The following is a 24,553-nucleotide window of genomic DNA, read 5'->3' as shown; positions in this document are numbered from 1 at the left end:
TCCAATTTTTATTAGGAATTTTAATGTCTTAAATAACCGCTTCATACTCAAATATATTGAAATAGTGAAAGAAACCTTAAATTTATTGTAAGTTCCTAAGGAAGAATTGAGTGAATTTAAATTGAAAATTGTACAAAATAATAAAAAAAAAACAAGCTTTAGAAAATAAAAAATAATGTTCAAAAGAGTATGCTCCCGACTTGAGGGGCCACCCTGAAACATCTTTCAAAATCTTTTTTCACATTTTGTGTAAAGCAAATTTTAGCTTTTCAATTCGGTTCACCCTCAAAGCGTTTTGTGGTGAATTATGAAAATCGTTCAAATATTCGTCGTCCGTCATGCATGCGCTTTAGCACAAAAGTTTCCACAAAAATCAAAAGTCCACTAAAACATATTAAACAATAAAAAATCGAAGGATTAAAGTTTTTGAAATAATGTTTTTTGATACAAAGTTAAGTGAATAATATGGATTTTTTTTTTGTGTACTTTCCGATCATAACATAAAACTTAGCCGAAGGTACCAAATGGTCAGAAGTTTGTATGGAGATTTTAGGAGGTATTAGACTATGGCAAACAAACAAACAAATTCGCACTTTGTTTGCCAGTTTGACTTATTTGAGGCAAACTCGCAAAGAAGGTAAACTGCCAAAAAGTTTGTTTGTTTCTTTGTTTGTCGTAGTCTTATACGTCCTTGAGCAAACAGTTATGCCACAATGAGTTTAGACAGAAGGAATCGATAAAAATTAAATAATTAAAAAAAAACAATGAAAGTTGATTTGAGAAAATGTAGAGAACTGCTCCCATGCACTATGAGTTTTCTATGGGGACAAGACATTTAAAAAAAGTAGGCTGGATTTGTGAATAAAGCAATTTTTTTTATCGGTTGGAGGCTCGATTATCCGAAGGTTTGTAAGTGACTTTATTTGAATCATTATTTAAACGGACTTTACTGAAGTAACTTTTGCTCACTTTTGGTACAGAGGTAGCATATTAGGAGTACTTTCAGAATATGCAATAAACCAGAAAGTGTTCAAATGTACATGATGCCTTTTGAAACGTTGCCGGCGATTGTCTTGTTTCCAACGTTAAATTCGAGTTCTGCGACCCTATTTTAGTCGAATTTCAATAGTTGATTACCTATTAATGCAAAATGCATTTTTTCAATATTTAATATTTAAAATAAAACAAGATTTTTTTATGTGTTTCGATTATCCAAAGTGAAATTTGGCCATGGCCTTCGGATAATCGAGTCTGGACGGTAATAACTAAAATTTAATTCTATTTTGTTTTTACTCTACGTCCTTAAACTGTGGACTTTTTTTTCAAAATAAAGTCCTTTTTAATTAAAAAATATCTTTTAAAGAATAGGGTAATATGCATAAACCACGTGGACACTTTTTTTTGGGGAATTTGAATTTGAAAAGGGGAAACCTATACAAATATTAAATGATTTTTCCTTTTTGATTTTATTTTAAATGAAAGTATGAAAAATTGCACAAAATTGCTTTATTGAAATTAAATATTGGGTATAGATAAGGGAATGAAATTACATGTATTGAGAGAATCATTTTTTCGAAAAAAAAAACACCATCTTTAAAAGTAAAAAAGGAAAAACGAAAAATTTTTATTTTTTTTTGTAATGAGAAATACTAATTAAACAAAACAACAATAACTTTAAATAGAAAAAGACGAATTGTTCCTTTAAGTTACGCTATATATTTTTACGAATGCAGTACACCGCAGGGTGACCACTCAAATTCCATTTTCAACTTCCCGACTTTTTCCCGACTTTTTTCCAGACTTTTCCAGAATGCTCAAATAATATGCATTTCTTATCTAAAGAATGATTTCAAACAAAAAACTTTCTATAAGAAAAGTCAATATTAGGCTGGTACAAATATTTTTAAAAGTTTTTGTCACCCCCCCCCTTCAAAATTGGCCCGAAAAATCAGGGGGCAAAAAAAATATTTTTACAATAAACTTCAAAATTTCAATGAAAATTCAAGTGCAACCAGCTGAAATCAAATTAAAATACATTCTCCTGCGTTTAAAATCATTTTTAGCATGTTTGGGTTTTTTAAAAAAACTTAAGATTTTTTGAAAATTTTCGATGCAAAATCTTTTTTTTCGATACAATTTTTGTTTTTGTCAGATCTTAGATTTTTGAAAACTAATGATTGCAAAACAACTGAACTAGTGTAAAATGCATTTTAAAACACTTTTTCATTGAAATGTGAAGACTATGGCTTGTTATTTAAATTTTTATATTTTTATTTTTGCCCCCTTGACCTTGGCCAGGGCCGAGGGACAAAAACTTTTTTAAATATTTGCATCGGCCTTAACCACCGAAAAAAAATCTGAATGAATTAAAATAAAAATCCAAATATAGGCATTTTTGAAAATACAGAAACTAAACAACAAATCTCGGGTAAGTTTTCAAAAAGCCGTAAGAGCCACCGTGACCTCTGACACTAATACAAGTTTTTGTCGAAAATGAGACAACATTTCATTTTTTTTTTAGTTTGGGGCACTTGAAGGACGTGTAGATGAACAATCTCGAGCATTTCTGATATTGGTTTTTCGTAAGTAGGTCGAATAACGATGCAAAAAGGACTTTGTTTACCAATGGCTCTTACGGCTTTTTGAAAACTATTCGAGAATAAAGAAAACTTCAAAAAATGTAATTTCATTATTATGATTCAGAGTAGAAACACAAACAATTAGTCTTTGAAAAATTATCGAAAGTTCAACAATACTTATAACTTCGTTGGTATTTTTTAAATTGGCAAACGTATAGTTTTTGATATTTTTTTTAACTTCATCATCATTTTAAATCAAAGAATGATTAAAACGTAATTGCTAATAACAGCATTCAAAGGATTTTTTCATTCAAAGGATTTAGAAAAATGTCAAGGAATTCATTTTAGAAAATGTTTTTGCCAAGTTCCCTTTTTAATTATGTAATTTTTGATATTGATTTTTTTAATCAATGGTAATCTTTCTAGTGGTCAGTATTTAACTGTTTTTTTTTTCAATGAAAATTCAGTTTGATATGATTTTATGTTTTCCCACTTATTTTAAGCGTCTGTTTGAAGAGACATTTTTTTTTAAATAATTATGCAAGAACTCAAAATTTCTTCGATTATTTTTTTTGCAATTTCAATATTTTCTTTATGTTTTCAAAACGTAAAAATCTTTTTCAATTTTGGATTTTATTTGATATTTAAGTTTTCCGCAAACTGAAAATCAAGCTTTATCTATGGTAGGTAATTTACCCATACTCACAAAAAAAAAGTTCAAGGGCAACATTTGGAAAAAAACACATTTTCAATTACTTAATGAATTTAGTTAAACAATTACAAATATTTACCCAAAAAAAACTATTGCCAAACTCAAGTTCGAATCCTGTTTCAGAATATTCAATTATGTGACAAAATGGAATAGAATCATAATTCTAAGCTGGCCATTACGCTCTACTTTTATATTAGTTTTTCATCAACTATACCTCTTGTTTTGTGAACAAAAATTAAAAGCAATGATTTGATTTATAAAAAAATATTATGAAAATCTGTGTCAAAGACTCCAATATTCATAAAGATTTTAAAGGTCTTAAACAGCTTTTCCATACTCAAATATATTGAAATAGTGAAAATAACCTTAAATTTAAAGTAAGTTACTAAAGCATAAATGAGTGAATTCAATTTGAAAATTGTACAAAATATTACAAAATTTATTCAAGAGTTAAAAAAGCTCAGAATTCCCGACTTTTCCCGACTTTTTGACATAAAATCATAAATTCCCGACTTTTTCCCGACTTTCCCGATTTCCCGACTTGAGTGGCCACCCTGACAGTACACCCGAGTTGCCCCAAAAATGTATTACAAACAATAAAGCGGCCAGACCTACTGTGTTGCATTAACCGCAGAGACAGATGCTGTGAACGGATCACATTTCGCAGAATCAACAAGGGAGGAAGATGCGTTGACATACCGTACCAAACGCTCCGAGTAAGTTGTGGTGTGATTGTGTTGGTGTAAATTTGGCTAATAATAACATTTTTATGAAGGGGTGGTATTCGTAATTTAATCGAAAAGGAAAAAAACCGTTTAAACCAAATTGACTTCGGATTATTAAGTCAAGATTTTACAAGAATAGTTCCCTTTCAATATATTTTACAACAAAAAAAAACTTTCTAAATCAACAACAGTTTTACAAGCAACATAATCGCACTAATTTGCGTAAACGTAATCGGTCAGCTATTCGCACGAACCAGTGCAATAAACCCGAGAATACCGAATCTTGACCGGACTGACACTCGCACTCGTAGGTGCAGCACACTACACCAGGGATGGTATTTTCTCATTTCCTCGCCGATGGCCGAGGGCTTTTAGATATCGTCCCTCGCTCAAATCATCAAATTTTCGGCGTTCTCCCAAAACTGCATCAAGAGAGCGAAGCGAAAACGACGCCGATGAAATAGCGAGCAACGAACATACCGATGCGTAAGACGGAAAAAAATCTCTCACACAGCCAGTCCCCTCGCTCAAAAGCAAGAGAAAGAGCAATCGTGAAATTCTCTCGCCCGTAAGCCCTGTAGAAATGAGTTCATTTGTGTGCGTGAGCTCCAGTGTATGTATACAGCAATTTCGTGTGCGTGTCTCTCCGGTTGGAACGATAGTTCCATCGGAGCCAGCGAGTATTTCTCGTCGATGTGATGGGCTTTCGATATTCGCGACAGCAAGCCGACCATCACTCGGCTGCGAAAGAGAAGAGAAGTTTTAAGAGACGAGGAACGCACCGAAATATGCATCAATGATAGTGCGATGGTGATGGTTTACCTACCCTGCACTACACACGTATCACGAGAGAGAGAGAGAGAGAGCACTAGGATGAGCAAAACAGACAAACAACAAAGCAGTTGCCTCTCGCTCGCACGAGCTGCCCCCTTCGTCTGTCCTTTTCCCGCACACGTTGCGAATGTAAAGCACGCACACCACCGCAGGTTCATGTTCGCCATGTTGGTGTGGAGACTTGTCCCGTTTTTTTTGTTCGAGGGGTCTCCAACTCACTCATACAAGAGTCACAAAATCGCGGTCGAAAAGTCAAAAACAAGTTTCAATCCGTCGACGAACGGGGGAAGAATATTTCAAAAAGTCGCAAGTGTCATTTCGAGCACTTGCTTCAATTTGGGTTGGGATGATAGTCCTTTTTGTTTGGTAAGGTTGGTACCGGCGCCTTCATGTCAACCTAGAGTGATGGTAGCGTGTTATACTACCAATCAAAAGGTTGGTGGTTCGATTCCCGTCGTCACACCATCAAGACTGGATTCCTGGTGAATTCCGGACTAGCATAACAAAGTCGAGACTACTAATCTAAAAGACGAGGGATTTAATCCTATTCTGAGACAACTTGTTGATTCTATTAAAGCATTAAAATTGGATAACATTAAACTTTTTTGAAAACTAGTCCTGAGGTCGAATATCCCCCACCAACATCGACAGCACTATTTTCGCTGTGGCGTAGAAATTGCGAGCATGCAAACACACAAACAACAAAATCGATTTCCACCGTGTTGTGGAGCGCGAACCTTGTGTGTGAGTACAAATACGATCGTCGACGAACAGCGCCGACCTTAGTATATGTGTGAGATGTGTTAAACTGGGCATCGAGTACGGGCGATTTTTTTATTTTTTCGTTTTTGCACTGTCCAAAGAAAGAAAACTCGACGTTGACGATCTGTCAAAAGTTTAATCAAATTGAGACGGTGCCGAATGACCGTATGAATCAACAAACGAACGCAAGACTTGCTCAAGCTCGTCACCAGCAGCAGCAGATGCGAAACGGGTGGTGATTTATTTTCCTTTTATAGCTTTCTGTTGTTTTCGGGGTAGGGCCTGACAACTCAAGTTAGTCATCCAAAGAGAGGCAGTGCAGATGCTTTAGCAAAACTCTCCGTTGTAAAATGACTTGCTTTTGCTGTCATTCTTGAGTAACAGTACTGAAAAGTACATTTCGGCATCCATTTGAGTGCTGAAAAGTTCAACTCCCTTCTTGGTGTTTGCTCATTTCTAATAGGAAAGCTTTTTTCTCATCTCTTGTTGGCAGAACTCTATAAAGGAGGTATTACACTACGACAAACAAACAAACAAACAAACTCGCACTTTTTCGTGTCTGATAGTAAAATATATGCAAACGGACGCAGGTAAATTGTCAAACTGTAAAAAATGCGAGTTTATTTGTTTGTCATAATCAAATACCTCCTTAAGTCGCCAAGGCGTATAGTTTTGAAATCAACTTGCATTCAAACTTGTATTCTCTTCCGATTCTTGGATTCAACCATATCGGTCTAAGTTCTTTTAGCACTCACTGAGCTTCACAGTTAAGTGGATAGCAATTTTGCTTACCAATCCAAAGGACGGGAGACTGATATTCGCCATAAGCAATTTCAGCCACGACTACTCCCGGATTTTGAGACAATGTAAAAAAGTAAATTAAAAATAGGCAAACATAAATAACGTGTACCTATTTTTTTCTGTATAGTTCTCGACCTCGCCAAAGACATCAAAATCGGTCACGATTTTTTTTAAGCTAAATACAGATTTACGAATATTAATGTACTATTTTTGTATGGACAGTTGCCAAAATTGTAAGGAGACTTGTATGGCTGAATCAAAGGGGGAGGGCATTGTCATTTTAAGACCACGTTTTCCTCCAACAAAGCCGACTTCAGGGTGACCACTCAAATCCCATTTTGAAATGCCCGACTTTTTCCCGACTTTTCAAGAATCTCAAATAATTGGCATTTCTTATCTAAAGAATGATTGCAAACAAAAAACTCTTTAAAAACTATCAAAAATAAAACTATTGACAATTTTCATAAAAACAGAAATTTATCCACAAATTCCTAAAAAAAAAACATTAAAAATTGAATCATTCCTATTCCTATGAGAAACATAAACAATAAGTCTATAAAAACTAACCAAAAGCTTAATAATATTAGTAATTTCAATGTTTATTTTTAAAATTGGCAAAGTATGTCTTTTGATACTTCGTTTCACTTGAAAATCAAAAAAAGTTAAAGATTACTAAATTTTAAATATGATTGCAAATATTTAGGAATTCGTAAAAAAATGTTTTTCCTTAGTTTCTGTTTGAAAATTGTAAATTTTGTTATTGAATTTTTGAATTAATGTTGATCCCAGTTGTCAGATTAAACCGCCTTATTTTTATTTTTGATAATGTTATGTTTTACCACTTATTTTATGTGAAATGTTTGAAAGAAAAAAATCTTTTAACATATTTGCAATAACTTAAACCAAAATTGGTTTTTATTTTTACAAATACAATATTTTTTCTTGTTTTCAAAACGATGTTGGTACTAAGGGACCATCCATAAACCACGTGGACACTTTAGGGGGGGGGGGGATGGCGATTGTCCACGATCCATACAAAAAAGTTTTTTTTTTGTATGGAAAATTGTCCACGAGGGGGGGGGGGGGGGTAACAGATTCCCAAAAAAGTGTCCACGTGGTTTATGGATGGTCCCTAAACAAAATAATTGAAATACTTTTTTTTCATTCAGAACGAACATAGAATGGATTTTTTTGATATTTAAGTTTTCCGATAACTGAAAATCAAGCTTAATCTAAAGTAATTTACACAATCTCACAAAAAAAAATCAAGGGGATCATTTGGGGGAAAAAATTGAAATGACTTGATGAATTTAGTTCAACAATTACAAATATTGAGCATGCATGATCATGAAAAATGAAGTTCAACAATTAAATATATTTACCACAAAAAAAAAACTTGCCAAACTCAAGTTGAAATCTTTTATCAAATACAGGGTTGTTACGGGAGAGTCCGTAACAGATCCGCGCCGACCTAAAATCTGAAACCGCGCGAAATCCACGCCATTTAAAAAATATCGCGACCAACATTTAAGAATTTTTTTTAATCAAGAAAAACTAATTCAAAAAGTATTTGATTAAAAAAACTCGTTTTATGTTTAAAGGCTCCAAAAGAATGAAAGCAATAAATTCATTTAAAAAATCCTCAAGAGACGGTCAGGACAAGGTTCATGAAAAAAAATCTTCAAAATAGAAAATACAATATTTAAAAACCTAAAACTTTAACTTCAAAATATAACCTCAAAATTAAATCAAAATCTAAAATTATAATATGATAAAATTTTCAATTCCGAAAGTCTAAATATTCAAAATTTAAGAATTTTTATACAGTTTGTAATCCAAAAGCCTCGCTAAAATTTCACTCCGAAAGAAATTTTATTTCCGATATTTAAAATAATGTCTTCTCATAATTTCAAAATCTCTTACATAAAAAAGGACTTCAAAAAATGTGGAATTGAAGAATTTAAGAAGTAAGAATTTAAAAATAAAAACATTTAAGAATTTAGGAATTTAGGAATTTACGAATTTAAGAATTTAAGAATTTAAGAATTTAAGAATTTAAGAATTTAAGAATTTAAGAATTTAAGAATTTTAAGAATTTAAGAATTGAAGAATTTGAGAATTTGAGAATTTAAGAATTTAAGAATTTAAGAATTTAAGAATTTAAGAATTCAAGAATTTAAGAATTTAAAAATTTAAGAATTCAAGAATTCAAGAATTCAAGAATTCAAGAATTTAAGAATTTAAGAATTTAAGAATTTAAGAATTTAAGAATTTAAGAATTTAAGAATTTAAGAATTTAAGAATTTAAGAATTTAAGAATTTAAGAATTTAAGAATTTAAGAATTTAAGAATTTAAGAATTTAAGAATTTAAGAATTTAAGAATTTAAGAATTTAAGAATTTAAGAATTTAAGAATTTAAGAATTTAAGAATTTAAGAATTTAAGAATTTCAGAATTTAAGAATCTAAGAATTTAAGAACTTAAGAATTTAAGAAAATTAAGATTTTAAGAATTTATAAGCTTAAGAATACTAAAATTATTTTAGATTTGAGGATTTTTTTTTCTATATTGTTTTGAATATGATATTTTTTAGTTTTTCAATTTTGACCTTAAAATTTTTATTTTTTTAAAATCTTCAATGTTTTGATTACCCAAATTTTTGGTATTTTGAATTTCAGATTGCTAAAATTTTGAATTTCGAAATTTCTGATTTTTTAAATTACGATTTTAGAAATTTCGAAAAAATATGTTTTTTAATTTTTTTGTTATAATAAAAACTATTGAAACATTTTTTTTTAATTTTTGAATTTCTTAATTTGGAATGTTCTGATCTATTTATTTTCACCAAGAATGTTTAAATTTAGAAAAAAAAAAATATTTCTACCGATTAAATTCCTTTCCAAAATTCGAAAGTGGAGGCCAGCTTCTGTTACGTCCAATCAAGCTCATATTTGGCGCCCACCAGAACAAGCCCCAATAATAAGTTTTGTTACACATTCTTATGTCTATATCTTCGGGAAAAGTTTGTAATATTTGATTTACAAAATAAAAAATTTAATAATTCCAGTATAAAACTAAAAATAAATAAGGTTAAAAATCATTACTCAAAACTCAAAAGAAATTAAATATTCAGAGCCGAAGATGTTAAGAAATGACAAGAAACATATAAAAAATAATTTCTACATAATCTTCATCTTCATTTTTCGACGTTTCGTACTAAGAAAATACAAATAATTATTTTCAGAAGAAAATTCAATTAATAAAAATTATGAAATTCTTGCACTCAAAGGGAAAAACAAATTATCGTAATTCCTGATAATATTTTTCTTAATAACTTGAAAGTAATTCTATCTCTCTCAACTCGCCTGAGCAAAATTAGCCAGCAAATCTGCGCCAGATCCGCGCCGTCCGTAACATCCCTGCAAATATTCCATCAATGTGATAAAATGAAACAGAATCATACGTTTGCGCTAGCTATAATCGTTAAAATTATGCTCAATTTTCGTATAATTTTTCATAAACTTTGTTGTTGTTTTAAGTTAGAGGAAGAACAAGAAGTAATGTTTGATAAAAACAAAAAAAAACTTTTTTGATTCATTAAAAAATATTATAAAATTCTGTGTCAAATACATCCACCGTTTATGAGTTTTTTAATGTCTTAAAAATCCTTTTATTCTCAAATAGATTAAAACAGTTGAAGAAACCTTAAATTTAGGGTATGTTACAAAAGAAGAATTTAGTGAATTTTATTTGAAAATTGTTCAAAATATTACACAATTATTCAAGAATTAGAAAAAAAAAATCATGCAGGTATGTTTGGTATTCCCGACTATTCCCGAGTTTCTGACAAAACATCACAAATTCCCGACTTTTCCCGATTTTAAGCGGATTTTGACGAATTTCCGACAATCCCGACTTGAGTGGCCACCCTGCGACTTAAGGGAGCGTTCCTCTAATACGTAATGCAGTGGGGGAAGGAGGGAATCGGAGGCTGTGTTACGCTCCAAACAAAAATTTTAAAATTTGTATGGAAACATTGTTACGAGGGGAGAAGGGGATCAAAATTTTGCGTTACGTAATAAAAGAATGCTCCCTAACTTAGCATTTTTCCACATTCGCACCCGTCTTATGACACAAAATGGCTTCTTTGGTCACATGGAGGTCCCTAACGAAGTTGAGCCAAATGAAAAATACAAATTAAATCCATTTCCGGAATTGGGGGGGATTTGCTCAAACGCGTCACTTTTTAACATTTCGGAAAAAAACGTGTTTTAATGTTTGACCTTGAGTTAACAAAAAATAGAGCACGAAATTTAAACAATAACAAACACGTTTTGTTTGGTTGATTATTCTGTGTACTCAAGTTTGCACTTGTGTCAAACGCGTTCGGACCTGAAATTCCTTTGGCCAGTTGTCGCACTTAAATCGATTTTCATGGTGTGTCATGATAGCATCGCAAGATTGAAACTTCCTTCATACGAAGAGCGTCAAAAACGCACGGAGTTTGTTTCGGTTTTTATTGAATTTCTCAGGATTTAAATCGAAATTTGTAGATCTGGGAAGATCAAAAATGCACGTACGACAAGTTAGCACGACGGCGACGGCTGGTCCGCGGGTGGACTCGCACAATCCTAAAGCCGTTAGTTTGAATCCCGGGGTGGAAGGTTCATTCAGGGTTGTTACGGAAAAGCCGTGAAAAAATCCGCGCCAAATCCGCGCCGAACCCAAAACCCAATCCGCGCGAAATCCGCGCCATATAAAAAACCGCAAAAAATAGAAGAGAGTATAATAATGAATGAAATTTTAAACGAAAAAAGAATAATACAGAAGGCATTTGGATCAGTACCGTTGATCAGTTGTGGATTAATATCCCACCTGTACCAAATGGAACCTTTTTTGCCATATCTGAAACAATATTAGCATTTTTTTTGCAACACTTTAAATATCGTTGCTTTAAAAACAAATTCAGAAAAAAAATTAAATTCGAAGATTAAAAAAAATAAAACCATAAAATAAATCACCAAATTATAAAATCTAGGGATTTTGTACTTGATAATTCTCGCCAAACCTTTACTCTGGAAAATCGAAACACGAAATTTCTATTATTTTCTTCTCTAAATTTCTCTTATCTAAAATATGACTCCGAAAATGATCCGAACTGAGAAAATGGCAAAAAATAATATAATAATTTATAAATTTAATAATTAAGTAATTAAATAATTAAATAATTCAATAATTCAATAATTTAATAACTTAATAACTAAATTATTTAATAATTTAAAAATTTAATAATTAAATAATTATTTAAATAATTTAATAATTTAATAACTTAATAACTTAATGATTTAATAATTTAAAAATTTAAAAATTTAAAAATTTAAAAGTTTAAAAATTTAAAAATTTAAAAATTTAAAAATTTCAAAATTTCAAAATTTAATAATTTAAAAATTTAATAATTAATTAATTGGATAATTAAATAATTAAATAATTAAATAATTGGATAATTTAATAATTTAATAATTTAATAATTTAATAATTTAATAATTTAATAATTTAATAATTTAACCATTTAATAATTTAATAATTTAATAATTTAATAATTTAATAATTTAATAATTTAATAATTTAATAATTTAATAATTTAATAATTTAATAATTTAATAATTTAATAATTTAATAATTTAATAATTTAATAATTTAATAATTTAATAATTTACTAATTTAATAATTTTACAATTTAATAATTTAATAATTTAATAATTAAATAATTAAATAATTTAATAATTTAATAATTTAATAATTTAATAATTTAATAATTTAATAATTTAATAATTTAAAAATTTAATAATTTAATTATTTAATTATTTAATTATTTAATAATTTAATAATTTAATAATTTAATAATTTAATAATTTAATAATTTAATAATTTAATAATTTAATAATTTAATAATTTAATAATTTAATAATTTAATAATTTAATAATTTAATAATTTAATAATTCAATAATTTAATAATTTAATAATAAAAAAAAATAATAATTTGATAACTTAAGAACCTTCTTAAAAAAAATAAAATTAACAAAAAAATCAATTGTAATATTTTCGTAATTTTTCAATTTAATAATTCGTACTTTTTTACGTTTTTTGAGTCTGTATGTTTTGACCATTTCAAATTATGAATTCTATTCTTTTATTATTTGAATATGTAAATTCTGAAATTTCAAATTGTTGAATTCCAGATTTCTTTTTTTAATTTTAGCATTACATTTCGCTTTTAGACGGAGATTTTAGCAGATTTCTAAGTGGATTTCGTCATGTTGTGATAATTGGGAGTAGAATAAATTCTACCTGACTCACAGTGGCAACAAAATTTTTAATTTTTTCAATAAACCAAAAATTTAAAAATTTAAATTTTTATATTGAAAAAATATAGAAAATCTACAAAGTTTCATAGCTTCAAATTTTCAAAATTCTGTAATTTTTTCGAATTTAGTTATTTTGATTTTAATAAAATTGGTATTTACAGTGGACTCTCTCGTTGTCGATATTGAAGGGACCGTCGAGAGCGGGAGTTATCAAATTATAGAACGAAAAATCAAAGCAATCTATTTGAAGGGATTGCAAAATTTATTGACAGCTGGAGCAATATTGATATCAAGAAGATCGACAGCCAGAGGGTCCACTGTATTTGAATTGGCAGATGTTTTAAAAATAATGAGTTGTAATGTTATGTTAAATTAATATAACAAATCTCAATGCATTAAAAAAAATCACTCCTTGAGGATTATTTCAAAGTTTCGTATTAAGTAAAAAACAACCAATAATTTTTAGAAGAAAATTTTCTTCATTAACAACTTCTTAGAAATTGATGTCTTCGCACTCAACGACAAAGATTGAATTTATTTAATTTCTAATATTTTTTTCCTTTGTAATTTGAAAGAAATTCTATCGTTCTCAATTATTTTGTTTATCAAAATTGCTGTCCGCGCGAAATCCGCGCCTGAGCAAAATTAGCCAGCAAATCCGCGCCAGATCCGCGCGATACGCGCCATCCGCGCCATCCGCGCGATCCGCGCCGTCCGTAACAACCCTGTTCATTGGGTGCTCTGACCATTCAGCCTACTGCGCCGTGTTTAACGCAGAGAGGCTTCTGAGAACGGCCTTCAGTTTCGCATAATCTACACGGGGGAGGAAGGCAGGATGCGTGGACATACCGTACCACCGAAGTTGGAGCTGGCTAATTTTTCAACAACATGTAGGAGTTGTGCAAAGGTTTGGGGTCGGTTTAGTCGGGTCTTATTGGAGAACTTTCCGAGTCGGAGTCGAAATCGTCAAAATCTACAAAATCCGAAGTTTGAGTTACTTTAAAAGGTAGTGGTAGATGCAAAATGAGACACTGCTGCACCTTTCGCGCAAGAAACCTCACTCGCACTCTAGATATGGAGCCAAAAGTTCCAAAAACAAGTGTCCCCTGAAACGTCGTCGCGCCGAACATTTTCCCCAAAAAAAAAACTCCGTCACCGCTGCTGATTTCGGTGGATCACCACGCGAAAAAGGGGCGTATTTTTTTCGTACATCGCCGCACTCACACACAGGTTTTTTTTTTTCTTTCGTTTTCGTCACGACCTGAGTGCGCCGAGATATCTTCGAGGATCGTGTGTAAATAGAGCAAATTTCTGTCACGGTCTCTTCGCGACACACCACATCCGACGACTTGGACGGCGACGACGACGACGACACAGAGAGTGCAAGAGTTGAGTTTAGGGTCTGTGAGTTTGCTACACCTACCTTGCTGGTGTTCTGCGGCGGAGTCTGCTGCTGAGATGTTGTGGTGGCCGCTCCAGCGGCACCTGTGACGGCTGCCGGAGTCACCGCCGAAGAGGCGCCGGCAGTCGTGGTTGACCCGGCGGTGGGAGTAGCAGCTGCTGCTGATGCTGAGGACGATGAAGATGATGTTGTTGATGACGATGCCTCCGACGGTGCTCCGGGGACTTTGTCGGGGGCCTTCGGTTGGCCCCCGAGCTCCGGAGACGGAGCCATCTTGGAAAGTGTGGGGCGAAGAGAAATAATATCCGGACGTCAGAGGCGGCCGCCGACGTGCACCGGGCACCGGGCACCGTTCCTCTTCCTTTGAAATTTGCTTCTTCTGCTGCTGTTACTGCTGCTCTATCTCACTTTATATCAGAAATATATATTATATCTCTCCACTTGCTACTTCTACGTGCTATTTTACTGCTACTTCTTGCTTCTGCTGCTACTACTTCTGTGTCCGAGAGTGTTTTTTTGGTCGATTCGGAGGTTTCTTCTTCTTGTGCTGCTGCCGCTCTACTACACAAAACTGCTGCTGTGGCCACGGCCAACCAACCAGCATAGAAAAAAAAAAAAGATTATTATGAACACTTTTTGGAAGTGTGCGGTGTGTGTTCACGGAACGAAAGAAGAAAAAAAAACACGGTCACGGTGCTGCCTTCTGTCAAAAAGTGGCCACCAACACACACGCACACACAATCCGGAGCTGGTAGATTTTCCTTCACGTCATTTTTCCTCCAAACCCCCCTCCTCTCACAGCTTCCGGTCGCGGAAATTCCGCAAGAAATCGTCTTTTTTTTGCACACTCCACACGCTCCGTATTTTTCTTCTTTTATTTTTGGTGCTTTTTTTTCAACTCGCTCGCGCCCCTGGAACACCAACTCTCTGTAGACCTCTGACGGCGACTTTGAGACTTTCGGCGGACAGCACGGATTGCTGCGACGACGACGACGGCGAGGGGTTTCACTTCACTCTGCTTTTTGCCCTTCTTCTTCAGGGGGTTCTGTTTCGTCGATTCTGGCCCCGCGCTCCCCCTCCCCACCCAGCAGCTGTGTGAGAGTGTGTGCGTGTAGGTTTTGACTTTTGGGCGATGAAAGATGCCGGCAGGGTTGCCAGGGTTTTGGGAAATGTTTTGAAAAGATTATGCGGGTTTATTTTTAAAGTAGTGAACATTGTTGAAACAGGCCAACACACCAAAATGTCAAGCAAAACAATGTAAATGGGCCAAATTCAGAGTGTAAACGAAAAAACGAAACTATTGGCACTACGCCCCCCGGGGCATGGCCTTCCTCTAACGTGGGATTTCTGCTCCAGCGCCTCTGACGAGACAGGAGAAACCGGGACCGACGTTTTACTTCACCATCCGATAGAAGCTCAGTGGATAAGGCGGGAATCGAACCCGCGTCTCATAGCATCATCGGGATCGGCAGCCGAAGCCGCTACCCCTGCGCCACGAGACCCACCCAGAGTGTAAACAAAGAGTCTGTTTTGCTCGTTCCTAATGTAAACATCCACTGACGTAAGCAGGACAGACTGTTTGTTTACACTTCGGCTTTGGCTCATTTACCGCGTTTTGCTTGATGTAAACATTGAATCATTCAAGGGGTTACATACATGTAGAAAATCACAATATTTCATATTACTGAAATTCTATTGAATCCGCTATAATCATGGTTTTCAATCACTCTTGAAAGTTTCATGAAGATATTTCATGATTAAACTGAGTTACAGACGATTTATGCTCAAAAATTTTGCTATGTGCAAAGCGAACTGTCAAACCTTCTGAGCGTTTTTCTCGAGTTGATTTACGGGTGCCAGGATATCCCAAGAAAATACAAAAATCAAAAACTTTCGATTTTTTCTATGAAAAACAAAAAAAATATTTTTATCTTTTTTATTAATATTTGTTTGTTAATCGGCCTTCGTCATGCACACGGGATCGGTTTATCGAGTCTTCACCAAAATTTTGAACAAAATTGGTGAAGACAGTGTTGAGATATAGTGGCACCCGTTATTTTAAACTACTGACTTCAAATAGCTATATCTTGGCAATGATACATCCAATTGTATTCAAATTTGTTTTGTTACTCAATGAAAATGTATATTTTTATGTTATGCTTGTTGCCATGTAAGAACCTCTTGTTTTTGGCATGAATAATGTGTAGAAAACATTGGCTCTTTGGAAAAAAAAAACTATTTTAGCGACATTTTAAGATGAATGTTCTCTTAAGCTCTTAAAAAGAACTTCTTAAAAGCTCTTTGAGTGCGCTTAAATGTTCTTACGCTAAATCTCACCTTGTTTTTAATATTATTTCTCAGGGTCTTCAGGAGCGTTAAAGATCAGCGTAATAAGTGTACTCTAATCACTAGCACAACATGCTGAAATGCCAAACAAGTATTTCTAAAAGAGGAGTTAGAGCGGATCCATGTCTGTCTGCATGCTGCGGTGTACGAACTTTAGAAGGAACCGGTCAAGAAAAAAATCAAATGGGCGGCAGCAAAAGCAAGCCAGAGAGTGTGCAGAAAAGCTTCGAGATATCGTTGCCTCTCCTTTGTTCTGCTGTTCGTAAAGCCATTTATTGACCCCCTTTCTTGGGAGGGGGGCCTTAACCTGCTCTCTTAAACAGTTGTTCACATAAAGTTTGAGATACTTAATCATAAAACGAAAGTACAACAAAGATGAAGAGCATTAGGCCATACCACTTAGCATGTAAAATAAATGTAATTATTATAAGAAAGTTCAATAAAGACATATTTAATTTAAAAAATAAAAACTGAGAGATAAAGTTTTTTACATTTTTTTTTATTTACTTTATTAACTTAGGAAACCCATTGCGGATTGAACCTTTTGAAAATCAACAAACAATCATTATTATTGTAAACAGTAAGCGTATCAAAATCAACCCACTACATGTTGACCTTTATAACAGGATTAACTGCGCATTGATCGTTTTCCAAAAATACACAATTTAGATTTTAAAGAAACTAATTTTTCCCTTTCTGATTTCTACCGTTTCTTCTGCATTAATTCTTAAAATTATTTTTATCCACATAAATAATTATTTCAAGAATCAGCCTTGAATGTTTACCGACAGCGCCGGTCATGAACGTCATTTGGATGCGACCGTCAAACAAAATTGACACGAGAGACTGCCGAGCTCATCACTAAAACAGCCTGGCGTCACAACGACACATCTGGAGTTTTTTTTTAAAAAGGTCCAATAAACCAAATTTCCAGTTTTTGCTTTTTGGGTCTTTTTGAAACCGCCTTGAGTCAGGGGTATTGAAAAACCCAAAAAAACTAAAACTGAAAATGTGGTTCTTTGGACCTTTCCAAAAAAAAAAACTCCAGGCATGAAGTTTATGATTGGTCGTGTGCAGTAGAGTTCAGAATGGAATTTGGAATTAAAGAGCTGAACCAGCCCCCGGCTGAAAGCTCAAAAATAGATAATAAACAAACAACTTTGTTGGCTTGATGTAAAATTTACACGAACAAATTATCGTGCCAAATAAAACAACAAATTAGAGTAATATAAATCGCTTTGCTAGAGAAGCTGGTCGGAGGTTGGACTCGCAATCCTAAGGTCGTCAGTTCGAATCCTGGGGTGGAAGGGTTCTTTAAGTTTTTTTTTGTTGGCTATTGCGTTCTGGTGACCAAAAATGTCACAAAAAATATGTTTACAACTGGGGTTACCTTGGCAGCATGCTTCGGTCAGGCTGGTTTGCGAACATATTGATGAACTATGAAGGACATGTTCCCATACCAAGTCCCATCTGGCGTACTTTCCAATACAAAGTTAACAAAAGTATAAACAAGAGCATGTGTGAGATCCCTGTAGAATGATTTTTCAAGGCATGACAAATACAAAACTTCTTTCTTAGCTCGTATTCTCAACTTGCTAAAAATGCATATGGGACATTTATGTAAAATGTAAGTTTAGTAAAAAAGTACTTCAAAGGTTATGCTAAAAAACGGCACAAGCCCAGAAGATTGGAATAAGGGAGGTTTTTGTAGGTGATCCCTTCATATTATATATTTTTAGAATGATATTTCGAAGATTTTGTCAAGACGTCCAATTGCTTAAAGATCAGATCTTTTTAGAAATTATTTAAAGATAGGAGAGTCAATATGATAGTGGAAAATTTAGGGTTGTTACGGGAGAGTCGAAAAAAAAATCCGCGCCGACCCAAAATCCGAAACCGCGCAAAATCCACGCCATATAAAAAAAATATCGCGACCAACATTTAAGAAATTTTATTTTTATTTTTAGAATTTAAGCATTTAAGAATTTTAGAATTAAAGAATTTAGGATTTTAGAATTTAAGAATTTTAGAATTTATAAGCTTAAGGATACTTTAATCATTTCAGATTTGAGAATTTTTTTCTTATTGTTTTGAATTTGATATTTATTAGTTTTTAAATTTTGACTTTTAAATTTTGATTTTTTTTTAATTTTAAAATTTTTTATAACTCAACTTTTTGGTATTTTGAATTCCAGATTGCTAAAATTTTGAATTTCGAAATTTAAGATTTTTTAAATTACAATTTTAAAAATTTCGAAAAATAATTAATATGTATTTTGATTTTTTTTTATTATATAAACTATTAAAACAATTTTTGTTCGAATCTTTGAATTTGGAATGTTCTGATCTTTTAATTTTCACCAAGAATGTTTAAATTTAGAAAAAAAAAATTTCTACCGATTAAATTCCATTTAAAAATTCAAAATTGGAGGCCAGCTTCTGTTACGTCCAATCAAGCTCATATTTGGCGCCCACCAGAACAAGCCCCAATAATAGTTTTTGTTACACATTCTAATGTCTATATCTTCGGGAAAAGTTTGTAATATTTGATTTAACAAATCCAGTATAAAATTAAAAATAAATAAGGTTAAAAATCATTACTCAAAACTCAAAAGAAATTAAATATTCAGAGCCGGAGAAGTTAAGAAATGGCAAGAAACATATGAAAAATTATTTCTACATAATCTTTATCTTCATTTTTCTACGTTTCGTACTAAGAAAATACAAACAAACATTTTCAAAACTGCCATCCGCGCGAAATCCGCGCCTGAGCAAAATTAGCCAGCAAATCCGCGCGAAACAACCCTGGGTACTAAAAAAAGTTCTGAAAACGGATTAATTTCAGCATTCCTAAAAGTAAAAAAAAATGGCAATTTATTTTTTATCAACTTTCTGGAAGAAAAACAATTCCCAAAATCCGGCATCCCTGCCCCCCTTCATCGACTTTGAAAATGTCGTCGTCGTCGTCGCCGCCGTCATCATCGCAAAGTTTCAGTTCAGTGTATGTGTGTGCGATGGTCCGTCACACCATCTCACTCACACACCTTCAGTCCCACCGGTGTCTCCCCACTCGCCCCATCTCCCTCTCTCATACGCAAATTGAATACTTACACTGCACGTTCACTCCCTCTCTCACTCCTTTTTTATTCTCCCTATCCCTCTGTCACTACTGCTGCTTGTGTTTGTGTGTTCGAAGCCGCGCGCTCGACTGACACACAAAAATTATGATCGTCTAATCACTCACACTCACGCGCGCACACAACTAGAGGATGGCTTCTTCTTGTTCTTTGTTTTCCTCTTGTTGCACCCACTGACTGCTGCTGCTGCGGCTGCTGGTCATCATCCAGGTTCTTCTTCTTTTGCGAGTCAGCCGGAACATTCTGGCCGCGGGCGCCCCGCGCGGATTGTCCACGGACAAAGGTCACCGGGTATTTTTTGCTCCTCTCTCTCTCTCTCTACTCCATGGAAAAGCAAGTGGTCCCACTGGAAAATTCGCACGCGACCGACCCGAATTTGCTCTTCTTCTTGCCTTCTGCTGTGGTTGTCCTTTTTCTTCTTCGCTCACACACTAACACGCAGTGTTCACACTGACAGAAGAGGAAAGAAAAAAAAAGTGTTGCACACACGCACGCACACACACACACTTTTTTTCGTCCAACTTTGTTCCGTCCGCGAAGAAAATTCCACTTTTCCACACCCCACAGAAAATCGCAATTTTCCGAATCCCCGCAGTCCCGCGGAGGTTCACTCCGTCGCGGCGACACTCGAGAATCGCCCCCGGAATATGGCCGTAGAATCGAACCGCAGAACCGAGAATTTGAACCGAATTTTCGACGAACGACCGACGGACGACGAGGTGATGTTCGTGTGAGAGCTCTGCAACTTCTTTCTGCTGCTGCTGCTGCTGTGTGTGACGGTGACGGGACACTCTACGAAGCAGTGCTGCCAGCAAACAACGACGACCGACACACTGCGAAAGAGAGAAAGAAGCGAGAAGAAAGCGGCGTCAGGAAAATTTTCCTATAGGAAGTGGGCAGCAAGCGAGTTTTATTGAATTTTTGAGGGGGGCTGCGATGAAATTGCGTTTTTCTCCGATCGCGGAGCGTGCGATGTAAAGGGGTTATGTTGAATTTTTTAGAAACACTTAAGATTTTGAGTTGTTATTAATTCCTGGAGTTTTTTTGAAAAGGACCAATAAACCAAATTTTCAGTTTTTGCTTTTTGGGTGTTTTTCAATACCCCTGACTCAAGGCGGTTCTAAAAACACCCAAAAATCAAAAACTGGAAATTTGATTTATTGGACCTTTTCAAAAAAAACTCCAGATTTTAACGCATTTTTTCCAAGGGAATGATTGAACGAGAGGAATCACAAATCCGCATAAATAATTTCAAGATTGTTCAGGTGTAAACCGAAAACGCGATCAAAAATTAAAGTGAAAGAATAAAGCGTCTAACTGCTTATTCAATTGTCGGTGTACAGGGCGCCGCACTGTTTTAACATTTTCTGGCGCCCATTAAATTTTACAGCTCAAAACCAGTAATTGAATTGGAAAATTAAAATTCTTTTTCAAATTTTCTTTTCTTGATTTGTGTGCACCTACGTCGAAGACCAAGATTGTTTACTTTTCGATCTTCGGTCTGACAGATTTGGTCTGACAGCTTTATCATGGATTTTGGCACGGGTATGAATCTTCAAGCAATTTCAATATGGGTCATTCCACCCGAAGCGGAACAGCACTTGAAAATTACCATCTCCGATTCTGCTCAAATTTGGCAGAGCTGTTGAGACTATCAAAACATGCAAAAATCCCGAATTTCATCCAAATCGGACCACCCCCTCCATTTTTGTCCCCTCCCAAAAAATCGACTTTTTGGCGATTTTTGAGCAAAACCCCTATCTTCAAACGACGATAACTCAGGAACCGCAAATCTTAGAGGGTCGGTCTTAGACTCAATTTTGAAGGAAATTGGACGTAGAATCCATTTCCGTGGTCAAAATTTAGATTAAAATATGTTTTCTACCTGTATTGCGCAATTGAAAACTTTAAATGGACGTATCTCAAAACAGCCCTATTTATTTTTTAAATTTGACCTCACCATCGTATTCCCCGGCCAATTTTACATAAGAATCACTTATCGCCAGAAAGGAATATGTTTCGTTCCAGAGATATTGAATTTTAAAGTTTTGAGTATTTGAGATTACCTAAATTAGCTACACTCGCCGCATCTGCTAGAAGCACTTTGGCGCGTTGATCAATAATTACTACCTGGTGTTCTGTATGATGAATTATTTTCATTTTTTTATACGATTTTGAGATAATTAATCCCTTGAACAATCTTGTTTTTTTTTTGTTTAAGAATTATTTATTGGGTAATTTTAAATGCATTGTTTTTGCTGATCTCAGTGTCTTTGAACCATATTAAGTAAATTTTGAACTTTTAATATTTATTTTCAAATGCTACAGCGTTTTACAATATAATTTTATCATTTTCATATCATTAGGAAAAATATGAAAATAATATAATTTCATATTTTTCCTAATTCCTAATTTCTTCTTTTATTTAAAGCAAGAATAAATGTAGAGCTGGCTGTAGTAGATGAAATAATTCTCATGGGTTGCCATGTGCGGTAGCAAAATAGTGCCATTCAGCAAAAACTTCAAAATCTGCCATACGGTTTGAAAGATTGATCATATAAAACTGATTTTTTATATTGTGAGCCAGTTTCATCTGAATAATTGATAATTTTTTTTCAATTCTGATACATTTAATTTCAAAAACAAAAACATATTATTCTGATACATGTGGACACAGCTGCATCGTCTTCCAAGATTTCGAAATGATTGACAAACAAAAAAAAAATCAAAAACAAGAAACCAACACAACTGAATTTGATCTTAATCAGATCATAAATCAAATTAATCTTTGTGATTTTCTCACATTTTTCAGTTTTATACTTTGGCGTCATCCATAAAGTATGTCACGCTCTAGGGGGGGAGGGAGGGTCTGAGCAAGTGTGACATTGAGTTTTGTAAGCAGAGCCGTACCTTGGGTCCATGGCGCCCTTGGCGAAGCATCAATTTGGCGCCCCTCCCAAATTTACAAGCATTTTGATAAATTGATATTAAATTTCAATGATTGCTTCCATATGAGTTTTGATTTGATAATTGCAATTGGAGACCCAAAACTGGGCAGCGCTAGTCTAAGAGAATAATGGCCTCGAGACGAGGGAATAGTGGTACCATTTTCGGACGCAGAGAACAAAGCTCGAGATGGCCAAAAGAATTATTCTCTCGAGGTACATTGGCAAAAAAATTCTTCCGTCAAAACGAAAAACCAAAAGTGTCGAACTATGGGAATCGAACCAGAGACCTCTGACAGACTTACCCAATGACTTAACTGCATCGGCCACCATCAGCTTGGTGAACAAGGAGTGGTCAGATGTCATTGTGTGACACTTGTTGGAGATTTATTGTTTCAATTAACGAATGAACACATTTGTTATGGTGATGTGAGTTGGTAGCATTATGCTTTCGATTTTGGCGCTGAGCTCCTAATAAATTTTGAGGGAACGATACGTCAGGCAGCTACCAACATGGGTGAGAAACTGCTGGAATATTCAATTGCAAACCTTCTTTTAACTAGAAAATGATCATTTCGAGCGATCCTGATATTATTTAGTCTAATTCAGAATCTTTGCATAGCAAATTTGTATTTTTTTTGCAAATATTTCAACCACGTGGTAGCTGCCTGACGTATGGCGTCGCCGTGTGCATCAAGCTTTCATATCATGCTAAGGAAAATGTGATGCTTTTTCAGGGGAAACCGTCGATTCCGGAGACATCGGATTGTTTTCCGATGTGCCAGGTCTAGGGACAACGAATCCATATGCTCTCTTCGGGAAAGATGTTCTCGGGATGTTCTCCAGACCATTTCTCTTAGGCCTGACCATACCAGAAGTTGGCGCGTGATTTTCCCAGACCTGTAGGAGCGTTTGAACAAAAAGTTCCAATTTCCCATAGTAATTCCCATGTAAACTTTAACCCTGATGCGCGCAGCCAGTTTACAACCTTATGAGCTGATATTTGGCATGAAAGTCCCTATGGGCATGCCCTACAAGGGGAACCATACTAAAACTTGATCCGAGAACTTTTTGAAAAACGTACCCACCCTACTGCATAATCTGATCTGATCTTGTATTAATTTGATTGTATGAGCAAAGAACTTTCCCGGATTCATGAAATAATTAGCTGATTTGGCTTTGGATTTTATTTCGTTAATTACAACGAAAAAAGAAAAAAGTCCTTCTTTTAAATTGAAAAAAAAAAAAATTATTCGATGCCCGTGTGCTCTCTTGTTCTATCTAGATACCAATCCCAGCAAGCTTAGTTCAAAAGCACACCTGCATCGAAGTATTATTTTTCAACATGCAGCGGCAGGACAAAATTTCGTCGAAATCAATTTAGGCCCATGCAAATATTTTTTGATGTTTACGTCCCTCGACTCTGACCAAAAAATAAAAAAGTTAAAAAATGAAATTACAGACCACGGTTTCAACATTTGAATGAAAAAAGTCCAGTTGTTTTGCAATCATCAGTTTCCAAAATTTATAGGTATTGACACATTTTTAATTGTTAGAAAAAATGTTTAAAACAATATAAAGAAATTTTTATACATTATGAGGGATTTGCCCATACGATATTTGAGAATATATTTCATATTTTCATTTTTTATTAATTGTGTTTTGCATTGATTTTTATTTTCATCAGTATTTATTCGGTTAATTTTAAAGTCGTAAAATTAAATTTTATGTTTTAGACAAATATTTTTGCGCAAAACAATACAAATGTTTTAAAACCTTGGTAAAATTTTATTTTTTTGTTTATAACTGATTTTTTTAAATTGTTTTTCATTACCAAAGTTTTTTAGACGATTTAAAAAGTAAACAACATCGGTTATGCTAAAACTAAAAAAGTGATGTGCTCTGAAAAACATTTTTTTCTTAAACAAATAATGATGGTCTTAT

General features: G+C 33.9%; 1 protein-coding gene across 9 annotated transcripts in view; it reads right to left on the bottom strand.

The window, feature by feature from the left end:
- The window catches only part of LOC6034914 (mucin-19), a 58,326-nt gene that overhangs the window by 25,416 nt on the left and 8,357 nt on the right, over positions 1 to 24,553 (bottom strand). For 3 of the 9 annotated variants that reach the window (XM_038265441.1, XM_038265448.1, XM_038265443.1), the window contains 2 exons: positions 19,639 to 20,497; positions 14,203 to 14,758 (listed from right to left, as the gene is read on the bottom strand). In XM_038265441.1, the coding sequence (XP_038121369.1) occupies positions 14,203 to 14,454 (252 nt within the window). In that variant the 5' untranslated portion in view covers positions 14,455 to 14,758; positions 19,639 to 20,497. Of the gene's footprint in view, positions 1 to 14,202; positions 14,759 to 14,980; positions 15,210 to 19,638; positions 20,498 to 24,553 lie in introns of those variants that run through there. The other 6 variants (XM_038265442.1, XM_038265444.1, XM_038265447.1 and 3 more) reach the window with 6 other exon arrangements.

The sequence above is a fragment of the Culex quinquefasciatus genome, chromosome 3 (assembly GCF_015732765.1).
Source record: "Culex quinquefasciatus strain JHB chromosome 3, VPISU_Cqui_1.0_pri_paternal, whole genome shotgun sequence".
NCBI lineage: Eukaryota > Metazoa > Arthropoda > Insecta > Diptera > Culicidae > Culex > Culex quinquefasciatus.
This window is presented reverse-complemented; position numbering and strand designations above follow the sequence as displayed.